The sequence below is a fragment of the Heterodontus francisci genome, chromosome 23, assembly GCF_036365525.1.
Source record: "Heterodontus francisci isolate sHetFra1 chromosome 23, sHetFra1.hap1, whole genome shotgun sequence".
NCBI lineage: Eukaryota > Metazoa > Chordata > Chondrichthyes > Heterodontiformes > Heterodontidae > Heterodontus > Heterodontus francisci.
This window is the reverse complement of record NC_090393.1, coordinates 31,338,343-31,357,140: the sequence shown is the minus strand read 5'-3', so window position 1 is coordinate 31,357,140 and position 18,798 is coordinate 31,338,343. Positions and strand designations below refer to the sequence as shown.

Sequence of the window (18,798 nt, the reverse complement as noted above, 5' to 3'; positions counted from 1 at the left end):
TTCTGACCTTCTGGTGGAGGGAAGGTCATTGTTGTAGCAGTTGAAGATGGTTGGGCCTAGGACACTACCCTGAGGAACTCCTGCAGTGATGTTCTGAAGCTGAGATGATTGACCTCCAACAACCACAACCATCTTCCTTTGCACTCGGTATGACTCCAACCAGTGGAGAATTTTCCCCTGATTCCCATTGACTTCAGTTTTGCTAGGGCTTGTTGATGCCATACTTGGTCAAATGCTGCCTTGATGTCAAGGGCAGTCACTCTCACCTCACCTCTTGAGTTCAGCTCTTTTGTCCATGTTTGAACCAAGGCTATAATGAGGTCAGGAGCAGAGTGGCCCTGACAGAACCCAAACTGAACATCAGTGAGCAGGTTATTGCTAAGCACATGCCACTTGATAGCACTGTTGATGACACCTTCCATCACTTTACTGATGATTGAGAGTAGACTGATGGGGTGGTAATTGGCTGGGTTGGGCTTGTCCTGCTTTTTGTGCACAGGGCATACCTGGGCAATTTTCCACATTGTTGTGCAGATGCCAGTGTTGTAGCTGTACTGGAACAGCTTGGCTAGGGATGTGGCAAGTTCTGGAGCACAGGTCTTCAGTACTATTGCCGGAATATTGTCAGGGCTCATAGCCTTTGCAGTATCCAGTGCCTTGCGTTTCTTGATATCACGCGGAGTCAATCAAATTGGCTGAAGACTGGTATCTGTGATGCTGGGGACTTCAGGAGGCTGAGATGGTTTGTCCACTCTGCATTTCTGGCTGAAGATTGTTGCAAATTCTTCAGCCTTTTGCACTGATGTACTGGGCTGCCCCATCATTGAGGATGGGGATATTTGTGGAGCAACTTCCTCCAGTTAGTTGTTTAATTGTCCACCACCACTCACGACTAGACGTGGCAGGATTGCAGAACTTGGATCTGATCCATTGGATGTGGGATCGCTTAGCTCTGTCTATTGCATGCTGCTTACGCTGTATGGCATGCAGATAGTCCTGGATTGTCGCTTCATCAGGGTGACTTCATTTTGAGGTATGCCTGGTGCTGCTCCTGGCATGCCCTCCTGCACTCTTCATTGAATTAGGGTTGGTCTCCCGGCTTGATGGTAATGGTAGACTGGGGGATATGCTGGGCCATGAGGTTACAGATTGTGGTTGAGTACAATTCTGTTGCTGTTGAGGGCCCACAGCACCTCATGGATGCCCAGTTTTGTGTTGCTAAATCTGTTCGAAGTCTATCCCATTTAGCACGGTGATAGTGCCACACAACACAATGGAGGGCTTCGTCAATGAGCGGATGGGACTTTGTCTCCACAATGACTATGCGGTGGTCACTCCTACCAATACTGTCATGGACAGATGCATCTGTGGCAGGCAGATTGGTGAGGACGAGATCAAGTATATTTTTCCCTCTAGCTGCTTCCCTCACCACCTGCTGCAGACACACTCTAGCAGCTATGTCCTTTAGGACTCAGCCAGCTCGGTCAGTAGTGGTGATACCAAGCCACTCTTGCTGATGGACATTGAACTCCCCCACCCAGAGTACATTCTGCGCTCATGTCATCCTCCGTGCTTCCTCCAAGTGCTGCTCAACATGGACGAGTACTGATTGAACAGCTGAGGCAGGCTGGGGGTGGGGGGAAGGGGAAAGCGGTAGGTGGGTAATCAGCAGGAGGTTTCCTTGCCCATGTTTGACCTGATGCCACGAGACCTCATGGGGTCTGGAGTTGATGTCGAGGATTCCCAGGGCAATTCTCCCAACTGTGTGCCACTGTGCCACCACCTATGCTAGGTCTGTCCTGCTGGTAGGGCAGAACAAAACCGGGGATGGTGATGGTAGTGTCTGGGACATTGTCTGTAAGGTATGATCTGTTGCTTGACTAGTCTGTGGGACAGCTCTCCCAACTTTGGCACAAGCCCCCAGATGTTAGTAAGGAGGACTTTGCAGGGTTGACGGGGCTGGGTTTGCTCCGGTCGTTTCCAGTCGATGCCAGGTGGTCCGTCCAGTTTCAGTTGGACACGTTGGGAATGGTTCGGGGCATGTGAATTAAAGTGGTAAAGGTTCCAATTGCGTAGGAATACCAAGAACATTTTGACTTTTCCAATGTATTTTGAGATTATAATAAGTTATGAAGATTCAGCAGTGTCTCTGAATTTGGGAAGGGCAAATTCCATTGCTTGGACTTGGCTGATTTAAAATTTCCTTGTACCCACCCTCCAGTGGAAAGTCTGATTGCTCTGTCTATCCATCATTGAAATTAAATCAAAACAATGACCTTTATTAAATTGTTCTCTTAATTTAAAGACTTGGTTGGGGTGGGAGGGGTGCAGGTGGTGGTTGCATGTTGTACGTGCGCAAGAGTAGTCAATTTGAAATGTGAGACAGACTTGCATTGTTGAGGCATTTGAGAAATGTAATAAGTCTTGAGTGCAGTACGTAGACAACACAGTAGTCACTATCTATGCAGCAAGACCATACAAACAGCAGTGGCCTGAATAACGGTTAAGCCAATTGCTTTGCTGATGCTGGTCAAAGGGGAGAATATTGGCCAGGACACATGGATGATTTCCTTTGAATATTGCTATGCGATCTTTAATATTGACCAACACAGCTGGAAAATGAAGCTTTGGTTTAACATTTCACCTGAAGAATGCAACTTTTAGCAATGTGGCATTACCTCAGTATCAGTCTAGGTTATGTGCTGAAGCCCTGGTGTCAGGTGTAGGAATGACCCAATGAAATGCTATTGATTATTGTATGAAGACTGAAGATACTGATCTGAAATTTAATGCTCTAAACTTGTTTGTCTTTGTGCAGTTGGTGACAAGGTTCCTGCTGACATCAGACTGACTTCAATTAAATCAACAACTCTAAGAATAGATCAGTCTATTCTTACAGGTAACATGTTAGTCATGTTTACTTTTCAAAGGGTTTTTTTTAGAATTAGAATATTACAGCGCAGTACAGGCCCTTCGGCCCTCGATGTTGCGCCGATCATCTGACCTACACTATTCCATTTACATCCATATGTCTATCCAATGACCACTTAAATGCCCTTAAAGTTGGCGAGTCTACTACTGTTGCAGGCAGGGCGTTCCACGCCCCTACTACTCTCTGCGTAAAGAAACTACCTCTGACATCTGTCCTATATCTTTCACCCCTCAACTTAAAGCTATGTCCCCTCGTGTTAAGTAGTTTTATTGTGCAATATGACTCCTTGTCCATAAATTCAACTGTCATTCCTTTGCTGACAGTATTTGGATTGTTTCGTTTTCACCCTTTTATGAATTTAACTGTCAGTGTTCTAATCAGCAGGATTTAATACTTAGTGGAGTTGTGTGTATAAAGACCCAGTAACACCAGCACCTGAAATGAATCCCTACCAGTTCCTTATGCTCTGTGTAATGTTCTAAATGGATATTGGATCCACATGCTGAACTGTGTTTGAACACTAAATACCTTGTACTCTGTCAAGACTCAAAACCATTTGAACATATTTCATTGAATTATAAAATGGTTACAGCACAGAAGGCGGCCATTCGACCAGTTGAGTCCATGCTGACTCTCCAAGAGCAATTTAGCTCGCTTCACTTCCTGTCCCTTTCCCCATAGCCCTGCAAATCTCTCTCACTTCAGTGCTTATCCATTTCCATTTTGAAAGCCACGATTGAATCTGTCTCCACTACCCTTTGAGGCAGTCAATTCCAAATCGTAACTACCCACTGCATAAAAAAATTTTTTTTTTTTTTTTCCCCCCCCCCTTATGTCACCTTAGGTCTGTATTCCTCGAACTTTCTGCCAATGGGAACAGTTTCTCCCTCTTTCTCCACTAGACCCCTCATGATTTTGAACACTTCCATCATATCTCCTCTCCACCTTTAGTTTCTTGAAGGAGAACAACCGCAGCACTCCAATCCATCCATGTAACTGAAGTCCTTCATCCCTGGAACCGCTCTGAAATCTTTTCTGCACCCTCTCTAAAGCCTGCTTCCTAAAATGCAGTGCCCTGAATTGGACCCCTTACGCCAATGAAGGCAAAACCAAGATTTTATAAAGGTTTATCATAACTTCCTTGCTTTTGTTCCCTTCTCTATTTATTAAGCTCAGGATCCCATATGCCTTTTTAAACCAACTTCTCAACCTGTCCTATTGCCTTCAACAATATGTACATGTATGCCCCCAGGTCTGTTCCTGCACCTCCTTTAGAATGAAATCCTTTAGTTTATACTAACTCCTTGTTCTTCCTACCAAAATGTATCACTTCGCACTTTACTGCATGAAATTTCATCTGCCATGTATCTGCCCGTTCCACCAGCCTATCTTTGACCTCTTGAAGTCTATCACTATTCTCCTCACAGTTCACCTATGCTTCCAAGTTTGCACATTTTGAAATTGTGCCTTGTACACCCAAGTCTACATCATTAATATGTTGAGAAATGCAGTGATCCTAGTAACGACCCCTGGGGAACCCCACTGTATACCTTGCTGCAGTTCGAAAAACAGCCGTTCTTGTTTTTAGTTTAGTTTAGAGATACAGCATTGAAACAGGCCACCGAGTCTGTGCCGACCATCAACCACCCATTTATACTAATCCTACACTAATTCCATATTCCTACCACATCCCCACCTGTCCCTGTATTTCCCTACCACCTACCTATACTAGGGGCAATTTATAATAGCCAATTTACCTATCAACCTGCAAGTCTTTGGCAGTTTCCTGCCAGTCAACCAACTTCATATCCATGCTGCCACTGTCCCTTTTATTCCATGCGTTTGTCAAAAGCCGTTTGGAAGTCTGTATATATCTTAACTGCATTAACATCATTAGCTGTCTCTCAGCTCATTTAAAAAAAAAACTCAATCAAGTTAGTTAAACATGATTTGCCTTTAACAAATCCATGCTGACTTTCCTTAATTAATCTACACTTCTCCAAATAATTAATTCTGTCCCGGATTATCATTTCCCAAAGCTTTCCCATGACTGAAGTTAAACTGCCTGGCCTGTGGTTTATCCTTGCTCTTTTTTTGAACAAGGGTTGTAACAGTTGCAATTTTCCAGTCCTCTAAAACCCCGTTTCTCGCCACCACCCCTGCCCTGTCTCCACTCCACCCTGTATCTAATAGAATTGGAAGATTGTGGCCAGTACCTCAGATAGTTCTACCTTTTTACTTCCCTCCGATTCCTCGGATGCATCCCATCCAGTCCTGGTGGCTCAGAACTTTAAGTACAGGCAGCCTTTTCAGATCAACTGGTTATTCCCAGTAAGCCATCTGAGCTCCACTTCTGAATCTTTCGCCTTTTAAAGAAAAGAAAATCTCTTGCTGTCTTGTGCTGAGGTTAGGATACAGGAGGCTTTTTTCCCCCCTCACTTCTTCAGACTTCAAACCTAGAACAAGAAGATGAATACAGCATCGTTCCACTATTGGGTCCACTTTGATTATATGCGAGATGCTTTTTTTGCCAATAGGATTTCAGTTTGGAGCTTTCAACTGAAAGATGTCATGAAAGTAGCTAATTATGCCGAATGCACCTCCCTGTTTAGGATTGGAGTTTAAAGGAAGGGTTTATACATTTTTTCCCCCCTTAAATATATGTTGAATATGAACATACGAATTAGGAGCAGAATAGTCTGGAGCACCAAAACCCAAGAGCTCCTGCCTCCCTCCAGATCAACTGGGATAACTGATGCAGTAATACATTCTTCTCTGCAATGATTGGTTGAGATTGAAATGTACAGAATCTGTAAAATGTTTGGACCTGCAGCTGGAATGCAGGTTGAATAGAGGTAATTTCAAGATTCAGAATTTCCAAAAAATGCTGTTTGATAGCTGATTGGCAAAACTGCAAATGCATGCAACCTGCCCTTGATTCAAAGTTGTTTCATTCCAATGAATTGATCTATTTTAGTGCTAAATTTTGATTTTGATGTATGTACATTACTTCATTCAAATTATTGGATAATTTGTATTTTTAAACACAAAAATGACTTGAGTTATTAGTAGGGTTGTCTGTGATTACGGCACCAAAAATATTAGTTCAGCGGAGCTGCTCCCAAAATGTATAATTTAATATGTAAAACAAAAAGGACATTAAACTGGATACAAACCTGTTCAAGGATTATTTAAAACTTTCACAAAAGACTCCAAAATCTCGCTACATTTTGAACAGAAAATGGCCTAGTCTGACACTGGGTTATGAGATCTGTTGAGTCATGTGGTTTATTTGCATTGACTGTGAAATAAATTTGATATTTTAGTCTTGTACTGATGTTATATGGCCTCTTGCAAAAGACTCCTTGCATCAGGGTGGCAATGTTAAGTAATTCTTTCTCGTGTGTTCTTCCTCTTGCTTAGGTGAATCTGTATCAATCATCAAACACACCGACCCAGTACCTGACCCTCGTGCTGTGAACCAGGATAAAAAGAACATGCTTTTTTCTGTAAGCAGCTTGACTATGTCTGGATTTTAGCTTGGAATACTAAAGTTAACCAGAATAGTGATAGGTTAAAGGCTACACCTTCAAACTGACACAACTCATTTAGAATGCTCATCTTTATTTCAAAATTTTAAAAAAAGACACTTTCATCCTTAAATTTAGCAAATCGATGGTTATAATGAAATTCTCTCTTTAGGTGGCAAGTGATTTTTTTCCAGTGTAATGTAATTTTGAACTTAAAACCATATTTGTAGTTGAGCATAGCTGAAAAAGATTTGGAAAGATCAGATTTGTTTGAACTTTCCGAACAGTTGTTCAATCCCTTCCCTGCCCCTGTCGACAGAAATTAATGGCACATAATGGTTCCATTGCTGTTGCACTCAATGTTGTCATTTTTGTGTACAAAGGGAAAACCACTCAGTAGTTTAGATGGTAGTTCTTAATTTCTTGGCATTAGTCCTCATGGTTTTGGCTCAGGATTTCCTACTGTAGGATTGACCTGCTGCCTTAATTCTCTAGGCAGTGCTCAAATACTATTGAATGTTAACATTTTTAATATTTTGACATTTTTGTTGCATGTATAGTACTGAATTTTGTAAAACAGCCACTTTTTAGAAGGGAGGAGGGAAATGGAAGTAATCATGCTTGGTTTTCTTTTCAAATACCAATTCTACAACTGAAAAACTTCAAATTGCTTCTTTGAGCTGTTCTTATTTTGCTGTGCTAATTTCGTCAGCTCCTGGCACACAGGTCTTGCACGGCCAGTGGCAACACCAAAGTAAATGTGCCAGATTCAGCAACTCGGGAAGCCATTTAATTTTTGTTTTAATGTTGAGTCTTCGCAATTGCTGCCCTTAGTTAATCTGGCAATTTTATTTTTAGCATTGCTGGCAACTCTACTTACATGTGGAGAGCTAGCTTATTTGCATGGGACTGGTGTCATATAAAAGGAGTTTTACTGTTTGCATTTTTTTAATGGTTTTGTCTGGGAAATTTCTATGCCTGCTGTACCAAAATAATGGTTTGCTCCAATGGGCTGTACTGCATGGCCAGTTTTATTTTAGAGCTTATCAAGATTTGAATGTTGAAGAGTGGAGTATGTTTCAAGTTTGCTCTTCAATGTCCACAACAAACATTCACAACCTTTGTATATTGCAAGTCAGAAATCTTCACCTTACCACTGGGCTACATACCTCTGAGAATCTCCTCTTATGTTGTAGTATTTCCACTGTACAAAAATGCTATCCTGTATCTGATTAACTTTTGAATTTAGTTACAAAGTATGTGCAGTTCTCCGTTTTGGATTTCAGCCACTGGGAGCTTCAGTTAGGGCTATCAAAATAAATTTCATTTAGGGCTCCAACAGAGGTAGGTGTCTTTTGTCATCCAGGGCTGGATTGAAAACTTGTTCTTCAAGTAAAAGAGCAGTATTCTAATACTTTTTTATCCTAATTTAGAAATGGGACTTTATTGTTAAAATGGGTTAATAGTAAGTAGTTAATTGTGTCTGCATATTGTATGAACATTGCAAAAGTCTATAGTTGCACTGAAAAGTCACCAAAGGGTTTAAACACTTTTTGGTTTATTAATTTTGCCCAGGAAATACTGATTTTTATGAGCCCACTGTTTCATTACTGATGGATAATAATTTTGTTCCTGGTTTTTGGCATGGTAATGTGTTGTGCTACTGCCACCTTTGTAGTCTTGGATACAAGACCATTTGGAAAATAGATACTGGGAATATCCTGGTATTATTTTCTAACCTGACTGTATATATGCAATGATCATTGAATTTTGTGACTAATGTTGGGAGAGAACTATCTTTGGATTATGTACTTGTGTTTTTTTTCCCTGGAGTATGATTTTTTTTTTTTTAAACCCTCGCTATAGCTGAATAAAATTCTGATCCTAGGATGTATTACCTATATTATCCCTCTTTCATATTACATTTCCTTATGGACAAGTTTAATCCTGTTGACAAAAATGTTAGCAAGACAACATTTTTGGTTTTCTTCTGCTAGTATTTTACTACATAGCCTCCTTGATCAAGTTAGTGAAAGTCACCTCCACAAAGACATTGGACAAAGGGTGAAGGAAAACCATGAAAAATCATTTTAATGGGGCCAACATCCATTGCAGGTTTATTTTTTTTATTTACAGATACAGCACTGAAACAGGCCCTTCGGCCCACCGAGTCTGTGCCAACCATCAACCACCCATTTATATTAATCCTACATTAACCCCATATTCCCACCACATCCCCACCTTCCCTTACCACCTACCTATACTAGAGGCAATTTACAATGGCCAATTTACCTATCAATCTACAAGTCTTTGGCTGTGGGAGGAAACCAAATCTAATTTGATTTGAAGGAATAACTTTAGCTACTTAATTTTTGAGAATAAAAGTTATTGTTGTTTTCAGTTATTCTCTATGAATGAATCTGGTGAATACACAACCCCATTGCTGGGCACTTCAACCAGCCTTGAACTACATGTGGTTGGTAAATGGCAGAGTTGAGAAGAAAATTTTTGAATACTTGAAAGACACATGTTAATCAGCAAATCAAAAAGTACAAATAAAAAGCAAAACTGTCCTGATGAAAGATTTTACTTGAAAACTTCATCTCTCTCTCTCTATTGCTAATTAAACTGCTGTGTATTTTCAACACCATGGCAGATAGGCTGTACAATTAACACTGTAGGTAAAAATTACTAACTCATCTTGTAATGAACATATTGCTTTTGTCTCAACTTCAGGGTACAAATGTTGCAGCTGGTAGGGCAGTTGGAGTTGCTGTTGCCACTGGTACAAGCACAGAAATTGGCAAAATTCGTGATGAAATGGCAGCAACTGAACAGGAGAGGACTCCACTTCAACAGAAGCTTGATGAGTTTGGTGAACAGCTCTCCAAGGTTATTTCACTCATCTGTATTGCTGTCTGGATCATAAACATTGGCCACTTCAATGACCCTGTGCATGGTGGCTCCTGGATCCGCGGTGCCATCTATTACTTTAAGATTGCAGTTGCTCTGGCTGTGGCTGCGATTCCTGAGGGTTTGCCGGCTGTTATCACTACCTGCTTGGCCCTCGGCACTCGGCGTATGGCAAAGAAGAACGCAATTGTGCGGAGTCTGCCATCTGTTGAAACATTGGGTTGTACTTCTGTTATCTGCTCTGACAAAACTGGGACTCTCACTACAAACCAGATGTCTGTCTGCCGGGTAAGTGGTTTTGCACCGGGGTTTAGATTATTTTCAAATTGGCTTATCTTTTTTTTAACGACCAATAAAGAGCAGAACCATGTCTCAACGCTGACTGTTTTGATAATTTGAGGTGGGAAGAAAGGGACCTTCTGAATTCCTCAGCTTGTAGCACAGGCGACTTTTCATCTCTGTGCTGAAGGAGCAATTTTTTTTCTTGCATAATTCGTGCAAATTAATGATGAAAACCATTTAAAATTTTTATCAAACGTACTTATCTGTTGTATGATTGAACTTCTATATTGGAAACTGATTTTGGTGGCCCTTGCCTATACATGGCAGTGTGTGTACATATGTTTGTATATATGTATACTTAATTACTACATGCATGTCATAGGATGTTACCAAATCAGTTGATCGTAATTAAGAACTTGGACCATTTTTGAAAAAAAAAACTATTCTTGCTTCCTTCAGTTAGGGAAGTTTTAGGCTTGTGCTATGTACTGACCCGTGTTTAAATGAGTTCCATATATTTGTCCTTCACGTGTCTTCTGCAGCTTGTAGGATGTGTGCAAGATTTATGTGTGCTGTCAGACATTCAAAATTGGTTGCTAAAACAATCTGATTGTTTTCCTCGTGAACTAAAAATGGACACCTCTGGGAATACGATTTCTGTATTTCAATGTGGTGCAAAGAATCTTTTGACCTAGACCGTGATATTCAAACAGCATTCCACCGATCTCATGAGGCACTTGCATGGATTTTAAAGTCTGTATATGTATTAGATTATGTTGAGTTTCATTTACTATATCTCAATTTAAAAACAAATATTTCCAGGAAAAGACTTTGTGCATGCAGCAACAGACCTACATTCTGATCTGATATTGCACATTCAGCTGTTGTGTAAAGGAAGCTTTGTTCTTATCTAGACAATCCTCTTGTCTGAAACATGGGTTTATATTTTGCTAGCCACTTTGATTTGCAGTGATCTATGCTGATGTGCTATTCTTCACCTAGACTGTCTACTATGTTGTCATTCCCATAGATGTTCATTGTTGACAAAGTTGAAGGTGAACATTGTTCTCTGAAGGAGTTTACAGTAAGTGGCTCCACCTATAGCCCTGAGGGACAAATGTAAGTACATGTACTCATTCTTTTTTAAAACTGTTTTTCAACCTACAGTTTAAGCATTTGCAGTGCTCCATTTAAAAGTAGGCTGCGTTTGCTGACAATACAGCCACTAGGTGATGCTGCACTAGCACATGCACAAATGCAGCCTGTTCCACTGAAACATCACCGTCTGCGACGTTCAGGCAGCTGTCAGAATTAAAGATGGCACTGCTCAATTTATCACAGAACAACAACTTCAACCCATGGCAGCACACATGGACATGTTCGATACTCAGAGCATTGCACTTTTTAAAGTCTCATTAGAAGGACAGCACCTCTGACAGTGCTGCCCACCCTTCATAACTTAGTGAGGTTTCAATGCCATCCCACTCTGCAGCCGCTCGCTCCCCACTCTTTTTCTCCGCCCCCACCCCCCATCCCACTCTCCAGCTGCTCGCTCCCCACTCCCCCCATCCTGCTCTCCAGCCACTCACTCCCTGCTTGGCTCCCCCAATACCTCCAGATGCTAGATCTAGGCCACAGGCCGCGCTGCTACCCTCCTCTCGGCCGCTCGTTCCTACGTCACACCCATCACCCCTTGCGGCCCACCTTGCTTCTTTGGGCGGTACGGTGGGGATCTGTTGAAGGTTGGAGCGAGTAGCCGGAGAGACTGTTTACGCATGTGCGCAGCTTGGAGCGCTCTGATAACGTTAGCGGGCCGCTGCATTGGCAGGAGTCACTTTGTTAAAAGTATGGGTCAGTTATCTGCACACTGTAATAATGCATACAATATACATCATACTTTCCACAAAAAAAAGCTTGTACTGCAACTAACCTGTCTGATTTATTCTGTTTTCTCCCACAAGCCATGGGTAATGAGACCTAAAAGCAGCAAAAGTTAATTCTTTAAAATATATTGACATCTGTCACTAGGGAAAGTTTGCCACAAAAGCAATTATCGCTAACCTGGTGCCATTTTCTTCAGGGTAAAGTAAGAGAAGGGAGTGAAAACCATTTTTTGTTGTTCTTGTCAAGAGGGCAATAGTGGGTGTTCCAATTAGCCCAGTAACAGTACGCAGTGGAGTGGATTTTACATGTTTGCCGGCGAAATTGGTGGTGGACATAAACAATGGCAGCCTGCCAGTGCGGACCACCCATTGTGATGATGTGGAGGGACCGGGCTGTCCGTCCCTGGTAACGTCATTTTTAAAGGGCTTTGAGCCCTGCATTGCAATTTACATATTTAAAAAGTGATCCTGACCCCCCCCCGCCCCAATAAGCATAGACTTACCTGAAGTCTGGGGTAGCGGCAGTCAGCGGCGGACCTGGGAGAAACCGAGACTGGAGCGGAGCTGTTTAAATAAAGAGCGGGGCTCGAGGCCCTTTACTTACCTGAAGTCCGGGTCAGTGGCAGGCTCTCTGGTTGTGTTGGCGCGTGCTGGGTTTGAAGTGTGGAAAGGGAGACAGTGACATCATGGGAAGCCTGTGGGCTGATTGGTTGGTGGGAGTCAGCTATTGTTGCCTGTGGAGAGCTTAGAAAGATCAGAGAAAAGAAGTTCTTTTCAAAAAAAAAAAAAACCCTCGGATAGCTATTTTTTTCTAGAGATACAGCACTGAAACAGGCCCTTCGGCCCACCGAGTCTGTGCCGAACATCAACCACCCATTTATACTAACCCTACACTAATCCCATATTCCTACCAGACATCCCCACCTGTCCCTATATATTTCCCTACCACCTACCTATACTAGTGACAATTTATAATGGCCAATTTACCTACCAACCTGCAAGTCTTTTGGCTTGTGGGAGGAAACCGGAGCACCCGGAGGAAACCCACGCAGACACAGGGAGAACTTGCAAACTCCACACAGGCAGTACCCGGAATCGAACCCGGGTCCCTGGAGCTGTGAGGCTGCGGTGCTAACCACTGCACCACTGTGCCGCCCTATCTTGTGGGTGAGGAGGTTAGTACTACTAGGTTTTTATAATTAGTGTAATCACTAATAAATTACTAGTTGGAATAGTGCTGTTTGTTCAGAGGGAGGCTGTGAGTTGTGTGTGGGGGGGTTTTCACTGGCTGGGGATGGAGGTGCTCTTTGGTCTCCCTTTTTTTTCTGCCTTTTCTGCCTCCACGGTACAGGGAAAAAGCTGACTGGCAAATAACTGGTAACTTATTCCACTTACACTAGCAATAATTAGATTGTAAAGCTAAGTAATGGCAGGGCGGCTTGGCCAAGTGGAATGTGCCTCCTGTGGTATGTGGGAAGTCGTGGACGCACCATGTGGCCTTGACAAACACATCTGCAGGAAGTGTCACCGTCTACAGAAGCTTGAGCTCCAGGTTTCGGAACTCGAGCGGCGGCTGCAGTCACTGGCGCATCTGCAAGGTGGAGGACTACGTGGATGCAACGTTTCAGGAGGTAGTCAACCCGGAGCTTAAGGGAGCCCAGGCAGAGAGGGACTGGGTGGCTTCCAGACAGACAAGGTCATGGCAGGTAGTGCAGGAGACCCCAGAGGGCATCTCACTTTCTAACCAGTATTCAGTTCTGAGTACCAATGGGAGAGAGGGTTCCTCTGGAGAGTGCAGCGAGAGTCATGACCAGAGCACCATGGGTGGCTCAGCTGTGCAAGGAGGGAGGAGAAAGGACAAGAGAGCAATAATGGTAGGGGATTCTACAATTAGATGTACAGATAGGCATTTCTGTATTCACAGACGTGGTTCCAGGATGGTATGTTGCCTCCCTGGTGCAAAGATGGATATCACCGAGCGGATACGGAGAATTCTAGAGGGCAAGGGTGAACAGTCGGAGGTCGTGCTCCACATTGGTACCAGGAAGAAAGAAGGATGAGGTCCTGCAGGCTGAGTTTAGGGAGTTAGGAACGAGATTAGCAAGCAGGACCTCAAAGGTAGTAATCTCTGGATTACTCCCAAGGCCACATGCTGGTGAGTATAGAAATAGGAAAGTACACCAAATGAATGCATGGCTGGAGTGATGGTGCAGGAGGGAGGGCTTCAGATTTCTGGGACATTGCAACTAGTTCTGGGGAAGGTCGGACCTGTACAAACTGGACAGTCTGCACCTGAACAGGACTGGGACAAACATCCTTGCCGGAAGGTTTGATGGTGCAGTTGGGGATGGTTTAAACTAGTTTGGCACTGGGATGGGGACCTGAGTGCAGTCTTAGATAGGACAATTTTAGGGCAGTGAACAGGGGGCAGAAAATTAGTGAGTGACTTTGAAAGACTGAAGAAGCAAAGGTTAATAAGTGTGCAGCGTAGGAATATGGCAGTGTTAAAGGGTATTTATTTAAATGCAAGAAGTATAGTAAATAAAGTCGATTAATTGAGGGCACAGATTGACACATGGCAACATGATAGTGTTGCTATAATGGAAACTTGGCTTAAAGAGGGGCAAGAATGGCAGCTCAACATCGCTGGATATTGCATTTTCAGGCGGGATAGAGGGAGATTTTAAAAAAAAAAAAGGGAGGGGGTGTGGCAGTATTAGTTAAAGAATCAATAACAGCCTTGAGGAGAGATGATATACTAAATGAATCATCAAACGAGGTCATATGGGTGGAGCTCAGAAATAAAAAAGGGGCATCCACATTACTAGGAGTACGATAGACTCCCAAATGGTGGGAGAGAAATAGAAGAACAAATATGTAGGCCACTTTGAGTGCCAAAACAATAGGGCAATAATAGTTGGGGATGTCAACTACCCCAATATCAACTGGGATACAAACAGTGTAAAGGGCACAGAGGGGACGAAATTCTTGAACTGCATTCGAGAGAAATTTTTTAACCAGCACATTACAAGCCCCAACGAGAGGGGGCACAATTCTCGATTTGGTCTTCAGTAGTGAGGCTGGGCAAGTGGATGAAGTAACAGTGGGTGACCATTTTGGAGATAGTGACCATAATAGTTAGTTTTAGCATAATCATAGAAAAGGACAAAGATAATGTAGGAGCAAAAGTTCTAAATTGGGGGCAGGCAAATTTTACGAAACTGAGTGGTGGCCTGGCAAAAGTGGATACAGCTACCTGAAGGAAAATCTGTGGCAAACCAGTGGGAGGCATTCAAAAGTGACATATTACAGGCACAGTATAGGCATGTCCCCAAATAGAAAAAGGGTGGTACTGCCCAATCTAGAGCCCCCTGGTTATCTAGTAGCTTACAGGGTAAATTAAAGCAGAAAAAGAAAGCTTATGATGATCATAAATGTCTTAATACTTTAGAAAGCCTAGAGGAGTATAGAAAGTGCAGGGGTGAAGTAAAAAAAGAAATTAGAAAAGCAAAGAGAGGATATCAAAAATTATTGGCAGGTAAAATCAAGGAAAACCCAAAGATATTATCAGTACATTAAGAGCAGGAGGATAACTAAGGGAAAGGTAGGGCCTATCAGAGATGTACAAGGGAATTTGTGCATGAATGCAAAAGATGTGGGCAGAGTTCTTTTAATGAGTTTTTTGTCTGTCTTCACAACGGAGAGGGTTGATGCAGACATTGTAGTTAGAGTAGGAGAGTGAAATACTAGATAGGATGAGCTGAATGAGAGGAAGTACTAGAGGGTCTGGCATCCTTGAAAGTGGATAAATCGCCAGGACTGGATGGATTTCATCCCTGGTTGTTAAAGGAAGCCAGGGAGAAAATAGCGGATGCGCTGAGGATCATCTTCAAATCCTCGCTAACTACAGGCGAGGTACCAGGTGATTGGAGATCTGCAAACATTGTACCATTGTTTATAAAGGGTGCGAGGGATAGGCCAAATAATTATAAGCCAGTCATTCTGACCAGTCTGGTGGTTAAATTGTTAGAATCAATTCTGAGGAACAGGAAGGCATACGGATTGCTTTCCTTTATTGGCCAAGATATAGAATACAAAAGCAAGGATGTGATGCTGGAACTGTATAAAACGCTGGTTAGGCCACAGCTGGAGTATTGTGTACAGTTTTGGTCACCGCTTTACAGAAAGGACATAATTGCTCTGGGGAGAGTACAGAAGAGATTTACAAGAGTGTTGCCAGGGCTTAAAAGTTGCAGATGTGAGGAAAGATTGGATAGGCAAGGGTTATTTTCCCTGCAACTGAGGAGGCTGAGGGGTGACTTAATTGAGGTGCACTAAATTATGAGGGGCCTAGATAGAGTGGACAGGAAGGACCAGTTTCCCCTGGCAGGGAGGTCAGTTACTAGGGGACACAGATTTAAGGTGATTGTAGAAGGATTAGAGGGGACATGAGAAAAAACTTTTTCACCCAGTGGGTTGTGGGTGTCTGGAATTCGCTGCCAGGAATGATGGTGGAGGCAGAAACCCCTGATTCATTTAAAAAGTACCTGAACATGTACCTGAAATGCTGTAACCTGCAAGGCTATGGGCCAGGTGCTGGAAGGTGGGATTAGATATTGTGGCTAGTGTTTTGGCTGGCATGGACACGATGGGCTGAATGGCCTCCTTCTGTGCCATAATTGTTCTATGGTTCTAAGTAATTCAGCAAGCAATTAGGAAGGCTAATGGTATGTTGGCCTTTATCATAAGAGGATTTAAGTACGGGAGTAGTGAAGTTTTGCTTCAATTGTATAGAACAATTGTTAGACTGTACTTGGAGTACTGTGTGCAGTTGTGGTTCCCTTACCTTAGGAAGGCAATTATTTCCATAGAGGGAGTGCAATGAAGGTTCACCAGACTTGTTCCCAGGATGGCAGGACTGTCCTATGAAGAGAGATTGGGGAAACTGGGCCTGTATTGTCTAGAGTTTCAAAGAATGAGAGGTGATCTCATTGAAACCTACAAAATACTTAAAGGGGTAGACAGGGTAAATGCAGGTAAGATGTTTCCCCTGGTTGGGGAGTCTAGAACCAGGGGACACAATTTCAAAATAAGGAGGAAGCCACTTAGGACAGAGATGAGGAGAAATTTCTTTACTCAGAGGGTTGTGAATCTTTGGAATTCTCTACCCCAGAGGCTGTGGAAGCTCAGTCGTTGAGTATGTTTAAAGCAGAGATTGACAAATTTCTAAATAAAATGACAAAAAGGGATATGTGGGGAAAAAGGCATTGAAGTGCGTGATCAGCCATGATTTTATTGTATGGCAGAGCAGGCTCGATGGGCTGAATGGCCTACTCCTGTTCCTATGTTCCTACCTGTCCTCTTCTCCCACTCACCCAAAACACTTAACTTGTGCTGACTACCTTCTCCCCCCCCCCCCCCCCACCCCAAAGTTTACCAACTGTAAACGTTTCCCCTTTTTCCAACCCCCTAGACCAATGAATTTAATCTGACCCTGCTCCCCAAACCCCCGCCCCGCCCCCCCCCCCCGCACTGAAAAACGTACCTGCTCTCTTCTCTAATTTTGTGTTTCTGCTCTGTAGTCAGTGAATTAAAATTTAATTGTCTTTCTATTGACTCTCCATCATTGACCTGGAAACAACTGTAGCTAACCTTCATCTTATCAAAAATATCATGTAAAAATTTGCAAAATGTTTGGAGTCAGCTCTCAATTTTTGTCAAATGTTGGTAGCTATGTTGGGGCGGTGCAGGGTTAGCACCGCAGCCTCACAGCTCCAGCGACCTGGGTTCAATTCTGGGTACTGTCTGTGCGGAGTTTGCAAGTTCTCCCTGTGACCGAGTGGGTTTTCACCAGTTGCTCTGGTTTCCTCCCACAACCAAAGACTTGCAGGTTGATAGGTAAGTTGGCCATTGTAAATTGCCCCTTGTGTAGGTAGGTGGTAGGAGAATGGTGGGGATGCGGTAGAGAATATGGGGTTAATGTAAGATTAGTGTAAATGGATGGTTGATGGTCGGCACAGACTCGGTGAGCCGAAGGGTCTGTTTCAGTGCTGTATCTCTCTAAATAAATAAAATAAATGTTCAGGGCCCTGCTGCAACATCAAGACTGAGCCACCCGTCTTTAGGACAATAACCTTGTAATTTCTTCCCCTCCAGATATCCAAGTCACTAAATATATTACTGAGAATATGTTCTGTTTGTGTACCTACCTCCCCAGCCTTTTCACTTTAATTTTGCTTCATAAGAGTATGTTTTAGATTTTTGCTGGCTTATTCAGTTATATATTGGGAAATGTTCAACAATAAGCCAACAACTTTATCTTACAGTAGTATGTGAAGATTTTTGTCAAGTAAAATTTTGCGAATATCTAAGCAAAAGAAAATGGTCTTGAAATGAGGGTGCTGTAACTTCCACCCCACCCCCAACACAACTGAAATATGTAAATGATAGAAATAACTTGCATTTATATAGCGTGTTTCACATCTTCAGGACATCCCAAATCACTTTACAGCCAATGAAGTATTTGTGAAGTGCAGTCGTTATTGTTGAGGAGGGAAACAGCAGGCAATTAGTGCCATGATAAGATAATGACACGATGATCTGGTTATTTTAACCTGATAGTTTAGGAATAAACAGGGCACCAGGCGATCACCTCTGTTCTTGCTCAAATAGTACCAGGTGATCCTTAGCATCCACCTGAGAGGTCTTGGTGTAATGTTGCATCAGAAGGATGGGACTCCTGACTGCAGTACTCCCTCCATCCTGCACTGAAATGTCAGCCAATCTAATGTGCTCAGGTCTCTGGAGTGGGACTTGAACCCACAACCTTCTGACTCGAGAGGCGTGAGTGCTCCAGCTGCTGATATGGTGTAGAACGAGGAAATTGAAATTAATTTGTGCCCTTGTGATGGAAAGAGTATCCCAAACAACCTAACCAGCTGTCTCTGGGATTTTATTACCATTTGAGGTATGCAGGGGAACAGTATTTAAAGAACTGGCAGGAAAATCTCCCTTTCTGGAAAAGTTGTACAATACCCTAATGTTAATTTATGTTAAATCTTGAACAATGGGATGTGCTTATTTCACATCTGTGTTGTGTTGGTGTTTTTTTAATTAATTTGCTTTTTGAAACTCACTTATTTGACTGAATTTTCTATTTTAGTTCAAAGTATTAAATGGATACAACATTAAAAATTAATTTAAGACTTAAAAATGAAATATTTGCTGTGTGTTCATGCTCTGCTCTGACAATGGGGTC

The 18,798-nt window shown here is 42.7% G+C and overlaps 1 protein-coding gene across 2 annotated transcripts in view; it reads left to right on the top strand.

The window, feature by feature from the left end:
- LOC137382695 (sarcoplasmic/endoplasmic reticulum calcium ATPase 2) overlaps nucleotides 1-18,798 on the top strand; it is a 108,481-nt gene that overhangs the window by 54,630 nt on the left and 35,053 nt on the right. For both annotated transcript variants that reach the window (XR_010977260.1, XM_068054985.1), the window contains exons 6-9: nucleotides 2,819-2,899; nucleotides 6,356-6,441; nucleotides 9,199-9,663; nucleotides 10,688-10,776. Coding sequence is in view for 1 of the 2 variants with exons in the window: in XM_068054985.1 (XP_067911086.1) it covers nucleotides 2,819-2,899; nucleotides 6,356-6,441; nucleotides 9,199-9,663; nucleotides 10,688-10,776 (721 nt within the window). In the remaining variant the exon portion in view is untranslated. The remainder of the gene's footprint in view (nucleotides 1-2,818; nucleotides 2,900-6,355; nucleotides 6,442-9,198; nucleotides 9,664-10,687; nucleotides 10,777-18,798) is intronic.